Source organism: Zea mays, chromosome 7 (genome assembly GCF_902167145.1).
Source record: "Zea mays cultivar B73 chromosome 7, Zm-B73-REFERENCE-NAM-5.0, whole genome shotgun sequence".
NCBI classification, from domain to species: domain Eukaryota; kingdom Viridiplantae; phylum Streptophyta; class Magnoliopsida; order Poales; family Poaceae; genus Zea; species Zea mays.
In genome coordinates, this window is record NC_050102.1 from 166,113,702 (window position 1) to 166,137,970 (window position 24,269).

General features: G+C 42.9%; 2 protein-coding genes and 2 long non-coding RNA genes across 4 annotated transcripts; 2 read left to right on the forward strand and 2 right to left on the reverse strand.

Moving 5' to 3' along the window:
• Positions 1-660: 660 nt before the first annotated feature.
• LOC103633290 (uncharacterized GPI-anchored protein At4g28100) lies at positions 661-3,537 on the reverse strand. Its single transcript, XM_008654997.4, has 2 exons — positions 2,484-3,537; positions 661-1,374 (listed from the first exon to the last, which is right to left on the reverse strand). The coding sequence occupies exons 1-2, from the start codon at positions 3,444-3,446 to the stop codon at positions 1,006-1,008; spliced, it is 1,332 nt and encodes a 443-aa protein (XP_008653219.1). The 5' UTR covers positions 3,447-3,537; the 3' UTR covers positions 661-1,005.
• Positions 3,538-4,571: 1,034 nt separating this feature from the next.
• LOC103651728 (uncharacterized) lies at positions 4,572-9,802 on the forward strand. The gene is made up of 11 exons (XM_035961105.1): positions 4,572-4,952; positions 5,650-5,716; positions 5,893-5,966; positions 6,937-6,995; positions 8,313-8,385; positions 8,463-8,589; positions 8,687-8,957; positions 9,057-9,141; positions 9,228-9,352; positions 9,440-9,511; positions 9,617-9,802. Exons 5-11 carry the CDS (start codon positions 8,327-8,329, stop codon positions 9,712-9,714), a joined length of 837 nt encoding a protein of 278 aa, XP_035816998.1. The 5' UTR covers positions 4,572-4,952; positions 5,650-5,716; positions 5,893-5,966; positions 6,937-6,995; positions 8,313-8,326; the 3' UTR covers positions 9,715-9,802.
• Positions 9,803-11,550: 1,748 nt separating this feature from the next.
• On the reverse strand, positions 11,551-12,202 carry LOC103649635 (uncharacterized). The gene is made up of 3 exons (XR_563630.2): positions 12,096-12,202; positions 11,744-11,818; positions 11,551-11,636 (listed from the first exon to the last, which is right to left on the reverse strand). It is a non-coding gene; the product is annotated as an uncharacterized lncRNA (long non-coding RNA).
• A 3,823-nt stretch (positions 12,203-16,025) lies between these two features.
• Positions 16,026-16,582, forward strand: LOC111590518 (uncharacterized). The gene is made up of 3 exons (XR_002749604.1): positions 16,026-16,240; positions 16,318-16,389; positions 16,460-16,582. It is a non-coding gene; the product is annotated as an uncharacterized lncRNA (long non-coding RNA).
• Positions 16,583-24,269: the final 7,687 nt, after the last annotated feature.

A 24,269-nucleotide genomic window follows, 5' to 3' on the forward strand; every position in this document is an offset into this window, starting at 1 on the left:
ATAAACATCTACTTTTAGTGATGCTAACAAAAGTATAGAATAACAATTAGTTTTTTGCATATCAATGTATTTTAAATTTTATCATATTGATTCTGTAGCACACACGTGCATATACCTGCCTCTCCCTCCCGCCGCCGCAGCGCGAAGCTCTGTCGGACACCGACCCTAACGTTTCTCTACCGCCCGTTGCATCATCCCTCCACTGGCTCCCACGTACACCTTCTCGACCGCGCGCCGCCACTCCACTACCATATCCCTGAGATTGCCCCCTCCCCGAGACTGCCCCCCTCCACCTCGCGTGCCTCGCATACGGGCGACCTCGCATCGCGGGCTCGGTGCTCGACCGTGGCCCGAGTTTCGCTTCGACATTATCCCGAACAGCTTGAGAATGTCATCATCCATCTCATCAGAGTATAATACACATTTATTCATAAGTTATCGTGGTATTATATGATTCCGTTGCAACGCACGGGCACTGACCTAATTAGTCTATAAAAACCAAACACCATCCTAGTAATGTAGACGCAATATAACAAAGAGAGCCCGTCTTGTCTCTCTCTCCAAAATGCACTACAAAGATGGAGAAGCTCAGTTGATGCCTTTCCACTCCCACTGCACTTTCTAACCGCATCATTGTTTCAAGGCACTAACCATCAACCATTGTATTCGGAAACAGTTCTGTCTTTCAGCAATCAGAAGTTCATCCAAATGGTGCATTAGCACTTCTTCATCCACAAAAACAGAAGTGGTCAATCGCACACGATTAGAAACCACCGAGATTAGAAATGTCAAAAGCCACATCAACATTCCCCTTGCAGAGGCCAGCCATCTGCAGCACCACGATCGCCTTCACAGCCATGCATGCCGTCATGTCTGCCAAATCCTCGCTATGCAAAATAAGCTACAGTACCTCCTGCTAACGACTAGCACTACAAGATACGTGTATCGACAAGGTTCCACCACCGACCCTACGCCCTGCAGCGGTCCAGACCTCTTTGCGTTGGTTCACAAGAACGCATCATCCCACCGGCCGATCGTCAGGCCGAGCGCGAGGCTGAGGAGGAGGGCGCCGCGCGGCGTCGCGTTGGCAGCCGCGGACCCCGTGGTGCTGCCGGCGCGCTCGAACTGCAGCGAGTCCACGGCCAGCGGCATGTTCTCCTGGTCGGGGCTGCACCGCGGCGCCGCGCCGGCGGCCTCCGTCGGGCGCGCGGTGTAGAGCATGGCGCGCAGCACGGCGGAGACGGTGGGGATGTACGCCGTCTTGTTCTTGGCCAGCAGCCACGTGAGGCCCATAAGCTGGCAGTCCCGCCCCAGCATCCGCCGCGCGCGGTCGCCGCCGGCACCGGAGACCTCGCGGCTCACGTTCCCCTTCAGCTGCACAGTGCACGGGAGGGAGGGAGGGCAACCGAAGCTGCAGGTTAGCACCGTGACCATGACCGTGACCTCGTACCTGAAGAAACGCGAATGCAGTTAATGTGGTTCATGCAGGGGACGTTCTTGCGACGCAGGTTTTGTTGCCAAGTTGGTGGGCTCTGCTCCAGCACTCGACCTCTCACACTCTCAGTAAATGCTCCCCATGCACAACAAGCTGTTCTTACCGCGCACGTATGTTCTCTCGGCCGGTTTGGAAGTTTTTGCAACGCAAGCAAATAAACAAATGTCGAAAGGTTTGAGGCTCTCGATAATGTACGGTTGTTAATGATAACATGGTGATTGTTCGTCATAATCATGTCCTCTAGAGACTAATACGACGCCAATCTGGATGCCGGACAGGCAAGTTGGGGACAGGTGTGCTCAATAAATCCACAGCGTTCGATCCAGCAAGTGGTGGTTAACCAGCTAAAGCATTCATAATTGAAAAAAGACACTGCACATCGTGGCCGTCCTCAGCCTAGGATGGTTTCTCCCACAGGCCACAAATGCGTGTGTGTGTGTGTGTGTTCAAGGAAAATGGTCCTGACCTATGATTAGCTGGCGGGCTAACTCATTGCACCTACTGCCATGGGGATTGCCCTTTCCCACGGTGGCTTTTTAGAGAGAAAGGCAATCAAGTGGCAAATGATTAGTTGTGATCAGCTCAAGAACAACCAGATCAATTCGAAACTTGAAACAATGATGCGGTTAGAAAGTGCAGTGGAAGTAGAACCCTAGGAAAGGGGATATCCTGGTCCTGGATACTATCAAAATGATCACTTTTTGCTACGACTAAAAGAAGGAAAGAGATAGAAAAGGCATCGCTTGTAGCGCCGCTGCTCCGCAAGAGTGGAATAAATTGACAAAATTGTTCACAGGCGCGTGATTTTCTCTATAGGCAGGAGTAGAAATCAACCAATGATTTTAATTCAAGAAAGCAAGATATGCATGGCGCAATAACATTTCAAAGATTATAGGGGAGGGAATGCGAAAACAAACGAGAACAGAAAAAGGTGAGGCAAAGCAATGTGCATTATTTTAGGAGAGAAAGCTAGCCAAAAAGGTTTTACCTTTTGCAGGGACTGCACGCATCGAGAGCAGCCGGCGTAGGAGGCGTTGCGGCAGCTCTTCTCCAGGCCCTTCACGGCGGCGGTGGGCGTGGCGTTCTTGGCCGCGGCGCCAGCGCCAGCACCGACGGCGAACGCGGCGGGGCAGCGGAGCGAGCCGATCTGGTGGAGCCGGATGCCGCAGAAGCAGAGCACAGTGTCGCAAGTTGCGTTGGGCCGGGGCAGCGCCACCCCGCGCTTCTCCAAAGCGGCGCCCAGCGCGTCCACGCACCTCTGGTTGTCGTACGGCACCATGGGCCCGTCGTCGCCGGGCCCCAGCCCCTCCTCCCCGGCGACCGCCGAGGGCGCGGGTGCCGGGGGCACGGACAGCGCGGTGCGCGCGTGCGCCGCGAAGAGCCAGGCCGCGAGGACAGGACAGCAGCGGCCGCGGTCGAGCGAGCCCGGCCCCCCGCTGGCGCCGCACGCCGCTGCCACGCCACCGAAGAGCTCGGCGGAGAGGTCGAGGTGACACGGCGGCGAGGAGGCGTTCGACGGGGACGAGGAGTTGGACGGGGACTGCGCCTGGGAGAGCGGGAACGACGGCACGTCGGAGCCGCGGGCCGACGCGGCGGCTACTGCGAGCAACAGCGCGACGGTGAGGTGCGCCGACATTGGCGCCGGCGACGTGATCCAGATGGTGGCGGCAGGAGTGAGCGACACTGCGAGAGCCAAGAAGTGGGGGGTGTCCGGGTGTGTCAGTGTGTGTGGCCTTTCTCTAGGGACCGGGCGTAGCCGAACCGAGACCGCGAGGTCGGTACTCGGGACTCGGGAGCGGGGAGCGGATGTCTGTTCGAGTTCTCCTCTCTCGGTTGAGGACTTTGTGGGGTTTAAAGTAGCGGCGTGAGGCTGGTTCCAGTTAGAGATGTCTAAACGTGCCGCCTTACCCAACCCGGTCAGGACCCGTTGAAGTACGGTTCGTTTAAGCATGACACTGTTAGGTTCGATTAATTATCTGAGTCAGCCTGTTCGACCGGCTTAACTCACCGAACGAGCCTGGTATGGGATGGGCCTAACCGGTAGGGCTGGGCAAAAAACTCGTAACCCGAAACCCGAACCCGGAATACCTGAACCCGAACCCGAAATACCCGAAACCCGAATTTTGTTAGGGAATTTCGGGTAGCAACTTGCAAAACCCAAATTTATTTTGGATAATTCGGGTATCACAATCGGGTACCCGAAATACCTGAATTACCCAAACTTTCATGTGTCATGTACTTATGTCATGCTTAATTATTAATTTGTACATCTATAACTATGTGTAAGTGTGCATAACTTGTGATTGTAGATTGCTTGTGTTTTATATGCCATGTATATCATTATTCAAACTATATTTTTATACTAATTTAATAGGGTGTATGTGTTTTTATGAAGCCGACATAATAGTTCGGGAATACCCGAACCCGAAATTTCGGGTACCCGAATTTTCGGGTATTACAAAACCCGTTGTAATTTCGGGTATCGATTCTCAAAACCCGAAATTTTAAAAACCCGAATTACCCGACCTGAAATTTTCGGGTAACCCGAACGCCCACCCCTACTAACCGGGCCGGATCGACCTGTTAAGCCTGACTTGAAAATGTTCAGTGTGCCTGTCCGACTCGCCAACGCATGAATCAAAATTAAAATTAGATCACCATAAAAATTAAACATATTTATAAATCTCTACTACTTATTAAGTAAGTAATAGTAGTCTGCCTTTGACCGTTCTGCCTCTGACCGGTTCTGCCATATACTGTTCTGCCATATACGTGCGAAACACAGGTCTTCGGCAAAAATATTATTATGCCTGCGCAGGAGTAGAACTTCAGCAATTCAGCCACCAACTGAGTTCGTATTGCTAAGTCCGCGCCAACGCTTATAAGCCGCGCCATGTCTCCTTTAGTAGCCAGTATGGTACTAAATTGTTGCAAGACAGCAGGAGAGCGGTTCTTCCTCGGCCCATCAATGGAACCGCGCGGCCCATTTGCTGAGTGTCGCGCGGACGGCCCATTTGCTGCGAGGGGGTGCTGCGAGTGGGGTGGGCACCTCGGCCCCAGGCGCGTCCTGGTCGCCGTCGCCCGTCGCCCTGCGACGCGACCCTCAGGCGGGACCGCGGGAGAGCGGTCTTCTTCCTCAGCGCAACCGCTCGGTCAGCCACTCAGCCCCACTCTCGCATCCTCCCTCCCCACGACCTCCACTTCCTTGGCGTTGGATGATGTCGCTATATGGTGCCGCGTCCGAGTCCGTTCCTGTCTCTTTCACCCCAAATCCGCACGCAGTCCGCCACGGCAACAGCGCGCTTCCTGTCCTGCATCGGGAGCCGGAGGACCTCGCCTACTCCCTCCCTCCATCGGCGCCCGGAACAGCGCTGCCGCCACGCCGGTGCTGCCCAACGTGTACAGCGCGCTGCTCTGCTTTGACCGCCTCTCCGAGCTCTCCTCTGCCATTGACGAGGTACCCAATGTCCACCCCACTGCCGCCTGACCTAACTGCTAAATTCTCATTGCTTACAGCTCAGCAATCCAATTCGCTATGTCTTGATTTGTAGTTTTTCCTTTTCTTTCTTTTCTGTCACTTTCACCCATTTAATTCTGTATTAGATAACCATGTGGCCATCTGCCAGTATGCTTTTGCGTTAAGATTAAACAACATTGTGGACATGAGTAGAGACTGCTATTTTTAGTATACGTGAGGAAAACCCCTTGGGGCCCAAGTGAAGTGGTATATCAATTCACAATGAGTTTTGCCAACAGTAAGATAGCTGAGGTTATTTGCTGAGCTTATATGCTGAGCAGAAGTGGGGTGCAATGTATTTGTTTTTCTTTGCATGAACTGAATTAATGTTTTTTTACTGTCTTGCATTGCATTGGGCCGGGGGGGGGGGTAAGAGTGGTTCTGTTTCAAGGAATTACATGAGCTAGGGAATTCATATTCGAGGGCTAATGACAGTACACCATTGGTCGGCAAAGCAGCGTCTGTTAGGGGGCAAACGGTGTGCCCAGAGAAAAGATTTCCCATTTGTTAGATTAACTTAGTTCCAAATGTTGAAGTTTATAATTGCATTGTCCATTTCTTCCTTTTCATTGCATTTAATCTATGTTCTCAGTGATAATCTTGATATCACCGTTCTGCAACCCTTCCTTTTTTGTAGTTCTCAAGTGGGTATCAACAAGACTGCGCGCGTGCCGGAGAACGAGGACGACTGAAATCACATAGAGGTAATACTCTTTGTAGTTCTATGTTTATGTTGACAACTAATTAGATAGCAGGAAACCCACTTGAGAACGATGTGAATTTTGTCATTGGAAGGGGTTATCTGTGGATGTATTATATCATTGAGTGTGCTGCTGATCTACAAGTGTTTGTTTTAATTTTCCTTTTCTTTTTAATGCAGGAAACTCGAATACAATAGTGGCTCTTGCTGGGAACAAGGCTGATGTGTTAGATACGAGGCAGGTGTCAGCAGATGTATGTTAATGTGCTTCTCAAGTTCTATTTTTAACACATTCATGAGCTACCACATTTGTTTATGTAGCTGCTGCCATCTTCATTCTTTAGTGAAATCACATATAACTAATTAGATAGCGTTGTAGTACCGGAGAGCCCATGATAGCTATGTGTCGAATGTTATGCAGCAATATGTTTTGTAGCAATATGTTTCTGTCATGTGATTTAGGATTACAGTCATAGACTCATAGTTAACATCTTTGTCCTGTTGTTCAGTTTAAACATATCCTATACGATCTCGAAGATGATGAGTAGTTTGGCTTGCTGTTGACACCAATTCAGAGTACCATATAGTGTTTGGCTTGCTGTTGACACCAATTCGGAGTACCCAATAGCATTTGACTTGCTGATCACATCAATCAAAATATATTGTTTGGGTTCCTGTTCGCATTAGTTCAGACTGTTTAAAAGCTCAAGGGACAGACGACACAGTTTTTGTTGTTCTGCTTTTTGTTCATTGCACTGACCTAACGATATGCTGAATTTTGCTTCCCATCAATCCCACTAATAGCTAGGCTGTTGTTCTCCTTGCTGTTTATTGCATTGTGCTCCCATCAATCCCATTAGTTGGATTAGCATAAGCTGCTTTGATTTTCAGCAGTCCAAACTCATACATATGTATGCTCCCATCAATCCCATCAATTGGATTAGCATAAGCTGCTTTGATTTTCAAGAGTGCAAGAACACATAAGAAGAACCTTTGTTTTATCTTATGTAATGCTTTTTATCGTAGTGCTTCTGTATCTCAAGGTTATCCTTCGTAGTTAGTATGACCAGAGGGTCCTGTCCATTATGTTTTTCCTGCTAGCAAGTATCTTGAGGACATCATAGCTGACTATTAATCGTTATCCTTTGTATTTCCTACCTTCTAATCGTTGCTACCTGTTGCATGGTTGCTAACTATTAATGTTTGCTCTATTACTTTGAACAGAAGTTTGAACTTGATTTGTGTTGCTGAGTGGTGCTTGCTGGACATTGCTGGATTTTTAGGTAACCACTGAAAATTCAACACCTTCTTTACCTGAAACTATAATGTTCACCATCTTATGGTTATGACACTTAGGCAACATATATTGTTCTAGCACTAATATGCTACAATCAGTGATAATTAAATTCTGCAATATATAACACTTTGTATTTGTTAGCTGCTAACTATTGAGTCCTCTAAATTGTAATAAGTAGTAGAGATTTGACATAATCTTAGTGGTTGTTCATTATTTTTATCACTAATCAGTAAATGGTTGATAATTAGGGTCATTAAATAAAATACTAGACTTGTGTGTATTTGGGGTATTCTTTGGGCTATATAAAGTTTATAGCATGCTTCCGGTATATAGAGGTTGATGCTAATTCTTAGATAAACCAATTATAGCATGCTTCCGGTATATAGAGGTTGATGCTAATTCTTAGATAAAAAAATTATAGTTGGGAGGCTTAGCTGGTAGCATGCTTTTTGTATGTTGCACTTGCACCCGCCCACAATTCTTTCTCTCCCCTCTTCTTTTTGAACGATACATCAACAACTTCCTCTTAAAACATCACTATCAAACATTGTAATGTGCAAATCATTGCGTGTTACATGACATCTTAAATATTAAGTATCCGGCGATAGGCCCAACAATGATGCACAGGAGCATTACAACACAAAGATGTTCAACTTATTGTTCCGTCACTGTCCATCTTCTATTTGACAACAAGTTCTGGAGTATGAGAGGGCTTGTTTATTTATTAGTCAGCTGAGGATTTGATCTAGGCATTTTGCAGGCAGAAAAAATAGGCCAAATAAACAATATGATGTGAATTCAAATAACGTGTCCTTGTAAAGTTCTGATGAATATTGATGAAAATGTCTGTGAATTGTTGAACAATTGCAACTTGAACAATTGACCTGTAATTATGAGACAATAAGATCAGCACCTGTATCAGTATAATCACTGGAAGCTGTAATACTGAAACATGAATGAATGTATGAATACTGAAATGCTGAACCTAATCCAAACGAAATACTAAGAGATTGAAAACTGCAGCCTGCAGTGTGTTGCAGAAACTGACATAATTCATTATGGGTGCATTATATAATTTCTGGTGTTGTATGTTGCATGGGAGGACTTTTTGTACAATACACTTGTACCTGTCCCCAATTGACAGAGTGACTTTGTTTGTTGCTAAATTCTGATATCTCTAAATTCAGTCCTATTAATACAGCGATATATTGTACATATTATTTTAGCATTTTAATAGACAAGAGATTATATGTCATATAGTCGTTTTAATGTTTTTTGTATCTTTGCAATAATGTCATGATAGATCCTATAAGAACAATGGCATTAGGTAGACGTACTCAAAATAGGACGGTGGCAGGCCTGTCTCCCTTTCCTCCGTAAGTTTATATAAGGTTATTTACTTTTTACATCTATTTGTATGAAGAACTTAAACTAAAGTTCGTGTTTTATGTAGTTTCGTGCTATTTGACGATATTCAAGATGTCAATAACTTACCACAAGTCAAAAGTGTCTTTGCGAGAGTAGTTGTTAAGTTCCCTAGGCGTCGTAATAGTCAACACTACATCCTACAGGACATCACTGTGAGTCACTTCAACAAGCATTGAAATAGAGCCAATATATTCATGTTATTATAATTAAATTCTTTGACTCATACAACATGTATTCCCAAATATCTAGGGATCCAAAATCGAAGCAATTTCTAACGGCAATAATGTCCAACGGTTCGATGCCTTACTCACACAAGGATGCACATATACATTGTATAGAGTGGCATTTTGTCTAAACCGGGAGGAACTTCAATTTCGCAATATTGGTCATGGGCTAGAGTTGGGATTGATAACACATACTATTGTGGATCCATTCACGAAGCCAATCCAATTTCCTCCATTTCCAAAGTATCTTATGCCATTTCATGAGGTTTACCAACAACCGCATAAGACATTCGTAGGTAATAACCCTTCTTTCCATATAGTTTATATATATATATATCACTAACGCCTGAAGTCTAAATGATTCAAAGGTAACTAATCATATGTGAATTGTTCAGATGTTATTGGCATAGTTCTTCATTTGGAACCATTAAAGCATATCGGTGGAAGACCGTATAGAGAAGCTGTACTAATGGATTCTAGGTGGCACTAATTTTCATATATACATTATTTTTTAACAGCATTATGCATTTGTTAGGTCTTATTCAGACGATTAAGGTTTTTAATAGGTGGGATCTAATCATCGTGGGGGTATGGACTGACCTCTTGCAAAGAAATGCTCTACGATGGTCGTTAGCTAGAGTTGACAAGAACATAATTATTGGAACTTTGCTGCGTTGTAACCATAATCACAGTAATTTCTTCTGTGCCTAACATCTTTCAATATATACTTAATTCTTACTCTTATTAATAATTATATACTATTATTTTATAACAATAGGGTGCTTGGAAACCTCGGACCACAGCACTATTCATTTCAACCCGGATCATCACACTAAATACCGCTTGAAGAGTGAGTGGTTCTTATAATATATTTATAGATTATAGATATAGATACAATTAGAATGACAATAATTTAAAATAATCATGTCCTTACAAATCATGTTCTAAATTGCAGCAATTCGTCGTTCGTTGATTGACAATCCAAGGAGTCGTTTCATCGACAAATTTCTAGAGAACAGACGAGCACATTTGGCGACTGTAACATCGGATTGAGACATGTGTTCTAGCTTGTTATAGTAGAATACTTTGTTAGTCATGTATCAGATGAAACTTATTAATAATGATTTGTGTTCTGTTTTTATTGGTCGTGTATTCGATCTTAATGTTAACCGCTTTGTATAGAACTATGTGACCTCTCTATTATCTAATAAATAAGTTCATCATCATTAGTTTGTTTGTCAGTGTTCTTATTTGTCTGGTTTCTTGTTCTGTCTGCTTGTATATGTGTCTTTCCGTGGTTGTGTGCACACTCTGTTTGTCTAATTTACATGCAGTGGCAACTTTGTTGTAGTGTTGCGGTTCTAAAGTACTACTGTATTTCAGTTCGAAGACCTGGGAAAACATTTTGGTTCACCTGAATAAAGTGGAGACAAAAAATCAAGAAATGGCCCTCCCGATGCTGCTTTATTTAGTGCGTGAAATTTGAAAGACATTTTATACTAAGACTTTAATCAAACTGCTATACTACAGATTCAGATAAGTGAGCTCTCAAAACCCAAACCTGAGGTGATATCAATTTCTAGATTTGAGCACGAGTCACTCTATAAGAGCATGTCTGAAATCCTACTTTCCTTTCCTTTTTGTAAGCATAGAGAACCTAAAAGTGCACACAAGGGAATATCTAGGAAATAACACATGCTCATTTTGTTCCCTCGGCATTCCCTCAGCCTTGACTTTCTGGTCTGTTTCCCCACTCCTCTGGTTCTCCAGCATATAGAAAGAACATTGCCATCAAAATATCAAATAAATCTTTGGTGCTGATGTAGGCATGTCACTGAACAATGTTACTGTATGTAATGTTTGATGCAAATGAAAATAAATGCAGCAAGAGAATCAGAACAGCAATCCCTGCCTACTATTAACTATAATATCAACTACAGTAGAAGAGAGTATGGTGAAAACTGAAAAGTTATATATCTGTATGATATTTATCTTTTGCTATGTAGAGAAAAAAGACTATCTTATTGAGAAGGATGTTTAGCATAGCATTCAACAAAGCTACCTAAGATAGGTTATTTACTTCATTATTCAAATGTTGTACTGAAAATGCGTGCTATTAACGAATTTAGGAAACCAGAGTGCCAACTTTACCTCTTCTACAGTCCAGTTGCCCTTGGATGAGCGGCGTGTTGGACCAGTTGTCCTCCTGAAGCCAGAGATAAACAAACATGTATAAGAATTAAGAAGGAATACGCATAATGTAAAACCTGATGAGTGGTTCCAATAAGCGGATAGAAATTCACCCATTGGGCAATCTCCCCCTTTTTGAGGTTCCTTGCTGACTCCTCCATCAGGAGGAACAGAAGGAGCTGAAGACTCTGTGCCCTTCAAAGTCTTTCGCTCTTCAGTTGTCATATTAAGTGAAAATAGAAAACTGAATCCCCACTTAAAGCAAGGTAAGGGCCCAAATATCCATCCCAATGTTAAAACCCTCTAAGGTCTTCTAGCAGATTTAATAGCTCTTGATATGCTATAACCAAGTTCGAAGAAGGCTAAATATTTAGATAGCTTTAACTGGCATTATCAATCGGAAGGAGCAAAGAAGTCCCTAAAGTTTGGGTCACTATGTAGCTACCAACATATGTATTGGAACAATCCATCATAGGCCTTCTTCTTAAATGCAATGCCGCGGGGGCGGTCTTACCCCCGCAGGTCTAGTTTCCTCAACACAGCCACCATACTGGATCTCATGGGAAACTATTTCTAGACCAGTATACTTGAATGCTTCATTATTCGAATCAAGAAATCTACTCTATCAAAGGTAGTTTTCTTGATGCTTAATTTGATCACATGAAAAGTGGATACTCTGTAGAGTAAATCCTGCTTTACCTGATACCAATAGTCCCATTGTAATCATCTTCCATGCTCTGTACCATGTATTTATGGAAGTCATATGAATGTGGTAGCTTGTGATACTAACAAGAAAATCACATGAACAAAGTGGCATATTAGAATCATCTTGGCAGGGGGAGGAGGTGGGGCGAGGATGCTAAAACATTAGAAAAAAAATTAGAGTACTCACTGTGACAAAGCCCAACCTCAGTGCCAAATAGTCTGACCTTATTATGGAGCCCTTGAATTGACGCAAAAAGCAAAGCTGCAATGCAATTAAAGAAACTTTAAATCCAAGTGATTATGGATGTATACTACTTATTTGAGGCTTCAGATACATGAATCTTTTGACTTTATGGTTGGTGACACTCTTAGATGTTCTTTCATCAGTAAACTTGAGGTTGAATTCGAAATGTCTGGATGAGCTAGAAAAATAAGGCATTTTTATGTCTTTACATGGTGATACACTAATCAGATAACAAAGGATGATATAGTTAGTATCTGTTCCACAGAAAGATCAAGAAACAGAAAAGGAATTTTACCATCCAAATAAGTATTTTATTTTTGCTCCATGGATGAGAAGCATTGTTAAAAACAAAGGTTGACTGCCTTCTCATCACCTTGGTTCTCCTAGCTGAGAGAGACAAAAATCAGTGTGGTAGTACACATCAACAGGGTTGCATAAAAGCAAGCAAAAGAAAGGAGTGTCAAAATCCAAAGAAAATATAAAAGCAATTGAAGGTGATAAATGGACAGTCTTCACTCACCCCTACTCTGATCCAAGCATATCCCTTCACAACGAGTGTACCTTGATCCGTGTGGTGGGGGCTCCTGGCCGACCACGATGATGGCGTAGCTGCAGCTCCCACCGATTCCGCAGCAGCTTTATCTGTGAGATCGACAACTTACTGGCTCTGTTGAATGGCTCTTGCTCTTGTTATTACCACTGCTGTCACTGCTCCCTTGGGACTGAGATGTATTTGTCTCAGGTGTTGACGTTGCAAGGCCAGTTGGAAAAACTCCTAGCAAATCCATACTTGAAATGGATATCTGGGTCCTCGCTGTTGTATGTAAAGAAAAGTCAGGTGTGTTGCATTTTGAGATAGACATGCAAAATTTGAGAAAGGCATTCCACTGTCAGCAAGAGAAATCACTTGGAGCTCAGATAGGATCCCAAGAAAAAGTAAAGGCCCTCATAAGATTTGAATTGCTCAAATAATTTGATGCAAGCATCAACCCCTAGCTGCTCAGAGTGTTCTTTCGCGGCCTGCATATGTCCCCCAAGCTTTCACAATAATTTAGAACCAAGAAGGAAGAAAATAAACTTCAATGGGTTGGTACAGAGGGGTAGGGGGCATAAGAAACTGAACAGGAATACCTGCACAACAATCTGAAGATTTCCCTTCAGATTAACCAGTAGAAGGTCTTTCATGCATTCCAAAGCCCACTCTCGACAATGTGCCAAAGAACTCAACAAGTGTCTGTTAATGGGCAAAACATAAAAAAAGATATCTGAAAATAACTGAAGTCGACAAACCTATGGTTCAATGACATGGGTATTTACAATGGCACGCTTGATATCAGGCAACTCTGAGTAATGTTGCATTACAAAATGTAAGGTTAGTTAAACAGGAATACGAAGCGGAGATATCAGCTGCACCAATGCGAAGGTACTGACCTGGAGGGCTCGCAAGTACAACCCAGCCTTTTTTAATAAGACATTTGGGAAGTGGGGTAATAGCAGCATAAAAAGTCCTGTCTTCTGTGAGAATGACAGGCAAAACCTGGACTACTTAACGCCGACTGTCCCACACAACAGGTCAGTTCCACATTGGAAAGAAAGTGCTCAATGTCAAATCCTCATATGCATTTTGTTTTATACCAGCAGAATAACAGAAATAGCAGATCCCCTAGGTGGCTAGGTACGGTTACCGCTTACCTGACAGATGCTGCATTTCATGTCATCAACGGTTGATTTGTTGACTTCTAACTATATCACGTGAATCCAAACCAGAATTAAGTCCATCAATCAGGCCTTGGACATAGTCATAGAAGTATTCAGGGTCATCACAAACAGAGAGTGCATGAACCTATCCAGTAAGAGGATATTACTCGGAAAGTTCAGTGTCAGATAATATAACAGAAAAGGGTAGATCATACTTTTGTTTTGAAGCTGCTCAATCTGGATCCTAAAGCAAGGCCAGCAATGGTTCCACCACTGCATGAAGTTAAATATTGTCCGACTATAGAGCGATGTCTTGCAACTTTCAGAATCTAGGCATGACACAACAAGAACTGTACACACAAAATTACCCATAAGAAGTATACCTGCCACATGCAACAACAATATCATCAAACTGAACATCAGCAGATTGCAGAAGAGCTGTGTAAGAAGTTGATTCAGCGAGTACGATGTGAATTTTTTTGGAAGGGGTTATCTGTGGATGTATTATGTCATTGAGTGTGCTGCTGATCTACAATTTTGTGAACTGCTCCTCCGAAAGAGCTGTGCTCACAGAGCCTATTCTCTCCTCCAGTGCCAATAATTCCTGTTCAGAAGATACAAGCACCTCTTCCGTGAGGATAAATATGAACGAAGAGTATTTCGTAAAGGATCATAGTTACTGCTCGAATCACAGTAAGGGCTTCAAACACAGAATAAGGAAGAATCCTCCAGAAAGAAAAGCATCCTCTAATAAAACCCCTCCACCATTCAGGCAGGACGAGACACGATAACAGATAGTACCTCATAGGACATATCATCAATATCCATCCGCATGTCTCTATGCCGGTCATAGGAGGCAAAGGCGCCAAAAACTAGATTAGCCTCCAGCATTAGCAATTGCTGCAAAAAAAGTTTATTCAAGGTTTCAGGCAAAAGAAAGATGATAACGGGCTTGTGGAGCAAAGGGTAAAAAAGAACTAACATCGTAGGTTAGCTCTGCTTGCTGTTCAATCCTCTCCAATGCAACCAAAACCTACAGAAATAAACCTATTTCATTCCAAAATGTTACACTTAAACATTTGTCGAGGACTTTCTTCAAAAAGGGAGCTTGGTCTTCCCCTTTCAGCTCGAGTACTCGAGCGACGACGATGAGTAGACGAGAAAATGTTATTATCAAATTCCACAAAGAATGGCCTTATTGAACTCTCAGTGGAGACTTCTTCCAATGAAAGATGTTCCTGAGCTGGCTGTACATCCTTTGTGGATGACTCATGCAGAGAAAGCACGCCATCTGCTCTTCCATCTGGAACCAAGTTGTAGAAATAAAATTTGAAGCTCAAATGAGTTACAACAACTGAAAACAGAGTCAATAACACCAAATAACGAACCTGCTTTGAGTATATCAGTATCTTGTCAAACTCCCTCCTTTCAGCAAATGGAGCAACAACTTTAGGGGTGCCCTAGCCTTTATGTATATTTGCAGTGCAAGATCATTGTCCACAGTCTACATAAAAGTGCACACACTTAGCAAACAATCAATACATAAGTGAATGTAAATTGGCAAAGTATAGTAAGATCCATGCATCAACAAATACGGTATGACATGCCTCACGTTAGCTGGGACGTGTGGAACTATTGTGTGTACTGCTTGTCACCTTCAAAGCATTAATTCTGCAAAGTTAACTATGAAATCGTAACCACAAGGGATAAAATTCAGAAGTTATAAAAATGAGGTGTTATACAAAAGACAACTATTGACAATGACAACTACTCAACTGGTAGGTTAAACTTGACTTTTTACAATAGTAGTATAAACGAGTTATGTACCAAGGAATATAACTTCAACAAATTGATATTACGTGAGCTACATATATTTTATTCTGTTTTCTCACAGCCCTAACTGTCCCTAGAATGTTTTACTTTACCTAGACCATGGGCACATTTATGAACACAATATCAAGAAAAACATATCCATGTTGTCTGATTACCATGGGCACATATATATGTGTTAAGATACCCTTCCTTAAAAGTTTCAACTTGGTGTCTCTATTGATTCATACAACATGTTCGCGGTACCTGAAAGAAGGTAAGCAGACAAATGTAACCTCTCTTAATTCAGGCATGATAGGGAGGTCTACTATTCAAACACAATACAACTGCATGCAAAGGTCTACTACTACACATTGTTCAAGGGTAGCAGGTGGGCTTGGGAGAGATATAGTAGATGTGTTTCCTGTTCAGAATTGCAATAATCTAAGTATGAATATGACTAATATTTTTCTACACAGGTCTGTTGGTAGACTAAAAGACGTAGATGGATCCGTTCAACAATAACGATGTTCGACCTCCATTAAGAGAATTGTCTAGCAACACCCTTGAAGGTATATCTACTAATAAAATGCAATATTTGATCTCTCACCAAGGTTTTAAAAAGGAAAATAACGATGTTCATATTTTGTAGATGAATGTCCAGAGGTACCTGTCAGCGACGGAAGCATAATTGATTTAACTAAATCGTGTGATAACACTCAAGGTGAATATGTTTGTTTACCATGTATTGACAATGGAGATTATTGATGGGTAATATATGATGGTTCAGGAGGTCGAACTGATGCGAGACAATGTAAGAGAGAAAGAGAAAGAGCACGATATGCGGCGATGAGTGTTGAAAAAAAAACGAATTGAAGAACCGTCGTCAGTCACGCAAAAAAGAGAACGTTGTTCACCATGAGTATTCAAAAGGTAAATTAAGGCTGCTTGTGCGTCACTCATCTTTAAAATAATGCTTTTCTTATGTGTTATCGGGTTACTTTGTGTAGATGATTGTCCAGATGTGGCTATAGGCGACGGAAGCATCATTGATTGTACTATACCGTGTGGTATCACTCTAGGTAATTACATTTCTTTGTTATGTTAATTTACCAACAACGATTAATAATGGAAAAGGATATAACTGGTTAGGTGGATGTGATGATGCGAGACAACGTAAGAGGGAAAGAGAAAGAGCACGATACGCCACGATGAGTGATGAAAAGAAAAATGAATTGAAGAGGCGTCGTCAGTCAAGCAAAAATGAAAATGTTGTGCACCATGAGCGTTCAAAAGGTATGTTAACTATGCTCGTGTGTCACTCATCTTTAAAGTAATGCTTTTCTTATGTGCTCTTGGGTTAGTTTGTAGATTGCAGCATACCTGCACACAAAGAGAATAATAATCATCAAAGCATTGACACTCTAGGTTATTATGTTGCTGTGTTATGTTATTGAAAGACGAAAATTATAACAAATGTGCCCCAATAGTGAGTTGAGCTCTCATCATTCAACCTATAATATATACACCTAAGAGCTTTGTTACTTTCAACTTTAAGGCGCATCAGCTCAGACGGGTCATCAACATGATTCCAATCCAAGTTCAGAAGTTTTAGATGCAAGGGAACATAAGAGAATTCGAGAACAGATTCGATTTGCAACTCTAACAAGGGAACAAAGGGCATTGCGTAATACTACACCATGTCAAAAGAGTGCAAGGGAAAACTATAGTAGAAGACAACAAGCAATGCTAGCTCAAGACTCGATCGCAATTGAGAATCCGAAGTTTACGCCGGAGCTTGTGTGGAGTTCAGCAGATTCTCAACCTCCTACTGTGTCTCTATCTAGCTCCAAGGACATGGTTATCTCTGAGTTGAGTGCAACACCTTTTGTTTATGCTTCATTGCAGACTAAGGATGTTGACATGGACAAAATGACACAGTCTCCTAGAAGACAGCGGCATGAGCATCATGTGTCGTCTGGTGAAAGACAGAGCCTGATATCTCGTCAAAACCAGAAATTTCAATCTGCCATTAGAAGAAACTTTGCTACTGCAACTAGGGATCACGGAATGGAAGGCGGTGAGCACAATGAAATTGATCACGCGATTGCTTCAGAGATCGAAAACAACAGTAATTACTAATTTGTCCTTAATTGATATGATACTTAACTTATAGTGGCCAATTGATTTAACACGACTTTCCGTCAATAGAAAGTACAAGCCCATGTCCAGTCACTGCTCCACATAGTGACATAATGACTGAAGGAGCAGACGTTGGGATGCAACGACAGATAACCCCGAATGTCACCACCAATGGTAATTACAAGCTCCTTCCACAATTAGTTCCCTAATTATTCTTAGTGGTTAAAACCATGTGAATCAATAGATGCCGATGAAGGTGTGCTCTTTGTAGAGAATCATGACGAGGATGTACTTTTTGAAGATGATGACGAAGAAGATGGATACCTATTCGCTGGGCAAGGTACTTACATAATGTTTGTAATAGTATATATATATATATAGGATATAGGATTTGAAAGTTTCTAAAGTTATTCGTCTTACCCGTTGTTCCTCGAAAACAAATTTAGATGGTGAATCTATTGAGGATATCGAGATTGATGAAACCCAAGATGCCTTTACTGTCAACCCTGACGTACCTGACTTGTACGACAAGGTGTATAGTAACATACCTGAAGAAACACATTTGCTGAGCACTGTTGCTGACTGCGGTTACTGCAAAGCGAAGAAGTTTCAGTATGAACCACCTGGATTTTGTTGTCGTAATGGACAGATTGATCTAGCCCCGTTCGAGACACCACCCCAACTTAGGAGGCTATGGGAGTGTTCAGATGCTGATGCGAGGCACTTCCGTGATAACATTCGATTTTTTAACGGCCATTTCTCATTCACTTCTCTGTATTGTTGCCTTGATAGTATGACTACAAACATGGATTGTGGTATCTACACGTTCCGTGCACATGGCATGATGTACCACAACGTAAGGTCGTTCGGTAGGGAAGTTGGGGCGGAACATAAACACCTTGAACTCTACTTCTACGATGATGATCCCAGCCTCGAGCATAGATATCGTAAATGTCGTCAAGAGCAATTTGAGAAAGACAAGGCAGTTATTAAACAGTTGGTTGAAATACTTAAGGGAAACCCATACTCTGAGCACCTTAGGAGTATGGGGAACGTTGATAACATTGAAGACTACCATATCGCCTTGAACCTTGACCAAACGCTGAACCAGAAGTTATATAATGTACCCATCACTTCGGAGGTCGCTGCAGTTTGGATTGAGGGGAGTGAACGTCGAGGTCAATTCAGTAATAGTGTTATGCTGCATGGGAAGGATAGGTCAAGCCACGGCATCCGTTCATATCATGGATGCTATGATGCACTATCATATCCATTGTTCTTCCCTAAAGGTGAACTTGGATGGCATGCCAATATTCCTAAGTCCAATGTTTCCATGGATGAAGTAGACGCGTACCGCGATCAACATAGGAGAAGTGATGCAAACAATGATGATATAGGTTAGTTATTTCTTTGTGATTCTTATATAATCCTTTGTTAAATATGTTTTTAGCAACACTAATTAATAAACCTTGCGGTTGCAGAACGACCTAGCCATCTATGCGTGTCTGTACGTGACTATTACTGCTACAGATTCCAAATTCGTCCAAGTATATTCAATCCAATACTTCATGGGAAGCGGCTTTTCCAACAGTTTGCGGTTGACACCTACATCAAGATTGAGAGCTCTCGTTTGGATTTCATACGTAAAAACCAAGACAGATTAAGGGCAGATCTATACAAGGGTTTGGTAGATAGCTTGCATGAAGGCGAGAACAGAGCAGACAAAATTGGAAAGCGAACTGTGCTGTCTACATCATTTATCGGTGGTCCTCGTGACATGAGACGTCGGTATATGGATGCTATGGCCCTTGTGCGGAAGTTTGGGAAGCCAGACATATTCCTCACTATGACGTGCAACCCCAATTGGGATGAAATAACCAGAGAGCTTCTCCCTATGCAGTCACCACAGGATCGTCCGGACCTTGTTGTTCGCATATTCCGTGCAAAACTAGAGGAATTGAAGAAGAGATTGACTAAGCATCATATTCTTGGAAAAATCCGAGCTTATGTCTATGTCGTGGAGTTCCAGAAGCGAGGTTTGCCTCATGTCCATTTCCTACTCATCATGCAGAGAAAGTACAAGCTAACTTGTCCTGATCAGTATGATCACCTTATCTCCGCTGAGATCCCTGACAAGAAGAAGTACCCTGAACTATACAAGATGGTTATCAAGCATATGATGCATGGACCGTGCGGGTTGCTAAATCCTAAATGCCCATGCACTAAGGGTCGTGCTTCATGCAAAAACCATTATCCTAGAGCTTTTAGCAATGCAACGTCTCAAGGAAAGGATTCATATCCTATTTATAGGCGTCGTGATGATGGGCGTAAGGAAACGGTTCGAGGTTGTGAATTGGACAACAGATGGGTCGTCCCTTACAACCCTTACCTCCTCCGGCTCTTCAACTGTCACATCAATGTTGAGGCATGCGGGAGCATCAAGGCTGTCAAATACTTGTTCAAATACATATACAAAGGCCACGATCGTGCGTCTGTGGCTGTGACAGACGCAAACAAGGCTGATGGTGACGTTGATGAGATCAAGCAGTATAGAGATGCTAGGTGGGTGACCCCTCCAGAAGCCCTTTGGAGGATATTCAGCTTTGATCTAAGTCAAAACTCTCCTCCAGTGATGCAACTGCAGCTCCATCTTGAAAACATGCATATGGTGTCATTTCACGAGCGTGCTAAAGTAAATCATGTTGTCCAACGTCCAGGTGCCGATAGGTCAATGCTTACGGCATATTTTGAGGCAAATAGGCTACACGAGGAGGCTCGGGGCATCCTTTACCGTGATTTTCCTGAGTGGTACACTTTGCAGCAAGGCAAAGTGTGGCAAAGGAGGAAACGAAACACGGGTGGACAGGTTGGTAGAATAGTCTCTGCTCATCCAGCTGAGGGGGAGCGCTTTTATCTTCGACTTCTCTTAAACCATGTGACGGGTGCTACCTCCTATGCGGATCTAAGGACAGTAGATGGTGACACACTACCATCTTTTCGTGAGGCAGCACAAAGGAGGGGACTGCTTGAAGCAGACGACACAATAGATGAGTGTCTCAACGAAGCCGCTATTTACCAAATGCCGTCAGCACTACGAAGGTTGTTTGCAACAATACTGGTATACTGCGAGCCGAACGATGTGGCAGAATTATGGCAGAGACACCTTGACTCAATGTCAGAGGACTATCACCGTAGTACTCAAAGCAAAACCCATGTGCAACAGATGGTCTTGATTGACATTAGAAACATTTTGCAGTCAATGGGTAAAGACATAAAGACATTCCCTCTCCCTGCTATCATTGACAAATATGACGATTCACATGGTACTGATAGAGAGATTTACGAGGAGGAAAGTATCGAGCCGACAGCAGAAGACGTTGCTATGAAAGAAACCCTAAATGAGGAGCAGAGGTTTGCCTATGATAAGATCCTATCTGTCGTTGACACCAATAACGGTGGAGTGTTCTTTGTGGATGGGCCTGGTGGGACTGGAAAGACCTATCTGTATAAGGCATTGCTTGCGGCACTACGCAGTCAGGACAAGATTGCAGTTGCAACAGCTACATCTGGTGTTGCGGCTTCCATATTGCCTGGGGGAGGACTGCCCATTCACGCTTCAAGATACCACTTACTATTGATGATGGTGCTGTATGTAGCTTCACGAAACAAAGCGGGACAGCAAAGTTGCTACAAAAAGCATCGCTCATTATCTGGGACGAGGCATCAATGACTAAGAGACAAGCAATTGAGGCGCTAGACAATAGCATGCGTGATATAATGGGACGGCCTGGGCTGCCCTTTGGTGGGAGGACTGTTGTGTTCGGGGGTGATTTCAGACAAGTACTCCCTGTTGTACGCAAGGGGTCAAGGGCTCAGATAGTTGCTGCCTCTCTACGGAGTTCTTACCTCTGGGAATCCATGTGCCACCTAAAGCTTGTTCAAAACATGAGGGCACAGAGCGACCCATGGTTTGCAGAATATTTGTTGCGCGTCGGTGGTGGAACTGAGGAAGCGAACAACGATGGTGATGTTCGTCTTCCAGATGAGGTATGTGTGCCATATACTGGTAATGACCGCGACCTTGATAGACTGATAGATGACATTTACCCCAATCTAAATGCAAACATGTCTAACACAAGCTACATCACTTCAAGAGCAATATTGTCTACACGGAATGACTGGGTGGATATGATAAATATGAGGATGATCGATCGTTTCCAAGGGGAGCAGATGATGTACCATAGTTTTGACACCGCGGTGGATGATCCTAATAACTATTACCCATCGGAGTTTCTAAACACGCTGACTCCTAATGGACTACCCCCGCACGTTCTGAAGCTCAAAGTTGGATGCCCAATCATGTTGCTTAGGAATATAGACCCTGCTAATGGACTTTGCAATGGCACGAGGTTGGTGGTTCGTGGTTTCCAAAAAAACAGTATTGATGCTGAAATTGTCCTTGGCCAACATGCTGGAATGCGAATTTTCTTGCCTCGTATACCCCTGTGCCCCTCTGATGATGAGATGTTCCCTTTCCAGTTTAAAAGGAAGCAGTTTCCGATAAGACTAAGTTTTGCCATGACAGTTAACAAGGCCCAGGGCCAGACGATTCCTAATGTTGGTGTGTACTTGCCGGAACCAGTGTTCTCTCATGGTCAACTTTATGTTGCTCTATCAAGGGCCACCGCTCGATCAAAAGTGAAGATACTTGCCATTCCAGTCCACGATGAGAAGAAGAAGAAGGGGGTTGAAAGGAACTCAGCGATAAATGGCGCAACATACACAAAGAATATCGTTTATAAGGAGGTCCTTACGCCGTAACTGACATTGATGAATGAATGGCAATTAACAACTTGTAATGCACTTAATTATTTTGGTTTTTAGGTGAAGATGTATTTTTGCCTTTTATTTCTCTATTTTGGCTCCTTTTTAGCTTCCTATTGTTTAGTGGTCATTTGGTTGATACAACAAAGAAAGCAGATGAGCATTGAATAGATGTTATTGAATACACACATTTGAATTTGAAAATGCACATTTGAATTTGAAATGATCTGACAAGCAAGTTGTGATTTCCATCTATCTTAATGATCACCTAAATAACATATTATAAAACTCAGACTGAATTACATCTTCCTTTTCTCCCCAGTTTCCAGGTGTAACCTTGAGCTATTGTTACGGTCGGGAACATTTATAGGCGCTCGTAACAGGGGTTAATTAGGCAAAAGGAGGGGTATTTGGGATTCATCAGGAAGGTCTGGTTCAGCAATAAACAAGCAATTACAGCCAATCCCATTTTCACCTCCTTTCTAATCATGCTGCTGCTAGCAGGATCAAAACTTTTTTCTGTAAGCATATGTGTAGCCTTTGAGGATCTGCTGTTGAGCATAGCCTCATATGTCATGAACATTAAGAACTCAAGAAACATGCATCTTCCTATGTCCTCGTTGTTAGCCTGGGGGTCATCCTCCATTTCCCTTCGTGCCCAGTCAATTATATTTCTTGTAGCACCATCAAAAACAAAAGAATCTTCTCTGAGCTTCTCAGCCCACATGAGGGCTCTATTTTTCATAGTTCCAAAAAAATACCACGGTATTTACGAATACTGTAGTTTTTCAGTCAAAAGGTGTTTGATAGCTCATCTAAAAACTTTGTAACTTAAACCATAATATTGCTAATACTGTAATATTTTTAGAGTATATAAAACCTGGGTCTGCATCCAAGTTTTACATTGTGCGCGCGAAGTCGCTGGCCCTGCCCAGCTACGGTGCTGCTGCCTGCTGATGTGTGTGCCAGGCCAAATCCACCACCGCTGCTTCACCACGCCCGTAGCATGACCCACTTTCTTTCCAAATCAGATCTGCATCTTCTACCAGAATGTCACAAAATATTGACGGCCCGTTACCAGTCGCATGTCTGTCTTACATGAATGACACCCGATCCGTAGACAACGTACAACACACCTACGAACAAGATCTACTATCCTTGCCGAATCAGATTTGCATCAAGAAGCGTATCCAGTGTCCATGATCTGCGTAGCGTCACGAAATGTAATAAGACCATAACAAAACCATTGTCCACATTCCAAGGACATTCGCTTCTGGATAATGCAATCTATACACGTTAGTTGGGGGTGGGGTTTATAAGACAACATATCTTGTGCATCAACCTGTGCACCCAGACATTTAGAGACATTCAATTCGCATCCAACACATAAGCGTAGTAGTTTTTTCTTGCAAAACAAAACACCCACATAATAATCCAATGTATATATTTTACAGAAAACCACCACCTCAGCTGATGTCCATTGGATGTGAATCGAAATAACTTCCCACGTTCCCAAGAATCAAATGTCGATCCAAAAGAGGCTGCTTTAGAACCTTAACAGATTATCATAACAAGAGTAACTTAAGAGTTAAGCTAGCTTTGCAGAAATGTGTCTATTAGTTTACAACAATAATAAGTTCACTCGATGAAGTAACTAACTAGAATGTTAAGGTGATTGGTGAGGTTTGATACATGTCAGCTATCTTCAGGTATGTCAGGCATACGACATATTCATTTTACCTGCTGCAGTTCATACAACAGCACAACTATTCTGAGCCCCTGCCATGTGCCTGGAGAAGGCTTTTCCCAAACAGAGCAAAGATATCACATTTAGATGTGGAACTATAGATGATATTGTTTGACACTGTTTGTAGAGTGGAGTTTGAGATAGGGGATGGGATAGGAGATCAGTTGGTAATAGCCTTAGGAGTGGTTCTAGGCTTTACCATACAAGCATTTACTCTTTACTGTCTGACAGAAAAGAAACAACCTCATC

Bases quoted from the DNA above. Each gene is read 5' to 3' on its own strand.
- LOC103633290 (XM_008654997.4), bottom strand. From the start codon at position 3,446: ATGCTTAAACGAACCGTACTTCAACGGGTCCTGACCGGGTTGGGTAAG. The intron at 1,375-2,483 runs GTAAAACCTTTT...TGCACTGTGCAG, and splicing joins GCGTGCAGTCCCTGCAAAAG to CTGAAGGGGAACGTGAGCCG.
- LOC103651728 (XM_035961105.1), top strand. From the start codon at position 8,327: ATGGCATTAGGTAGACGTACTCAAAATAGGACGGTGGCAGGCCTGTCT. The intron at 8,386-8,462 runs GTAAGTTTATAT...TGTTTTATGTAG, and splicing joins GGCCTGTCTCCCTTTCCTCC to TTTCGTGCTATTTGACGATA. The intron at 8,590-8,686 runs GTGAGTCACTTC...CCAAATATCTAG, and splicing joins ACATCCTACAGGACATCACT to GGATCCAAAATCGAAGCAAT.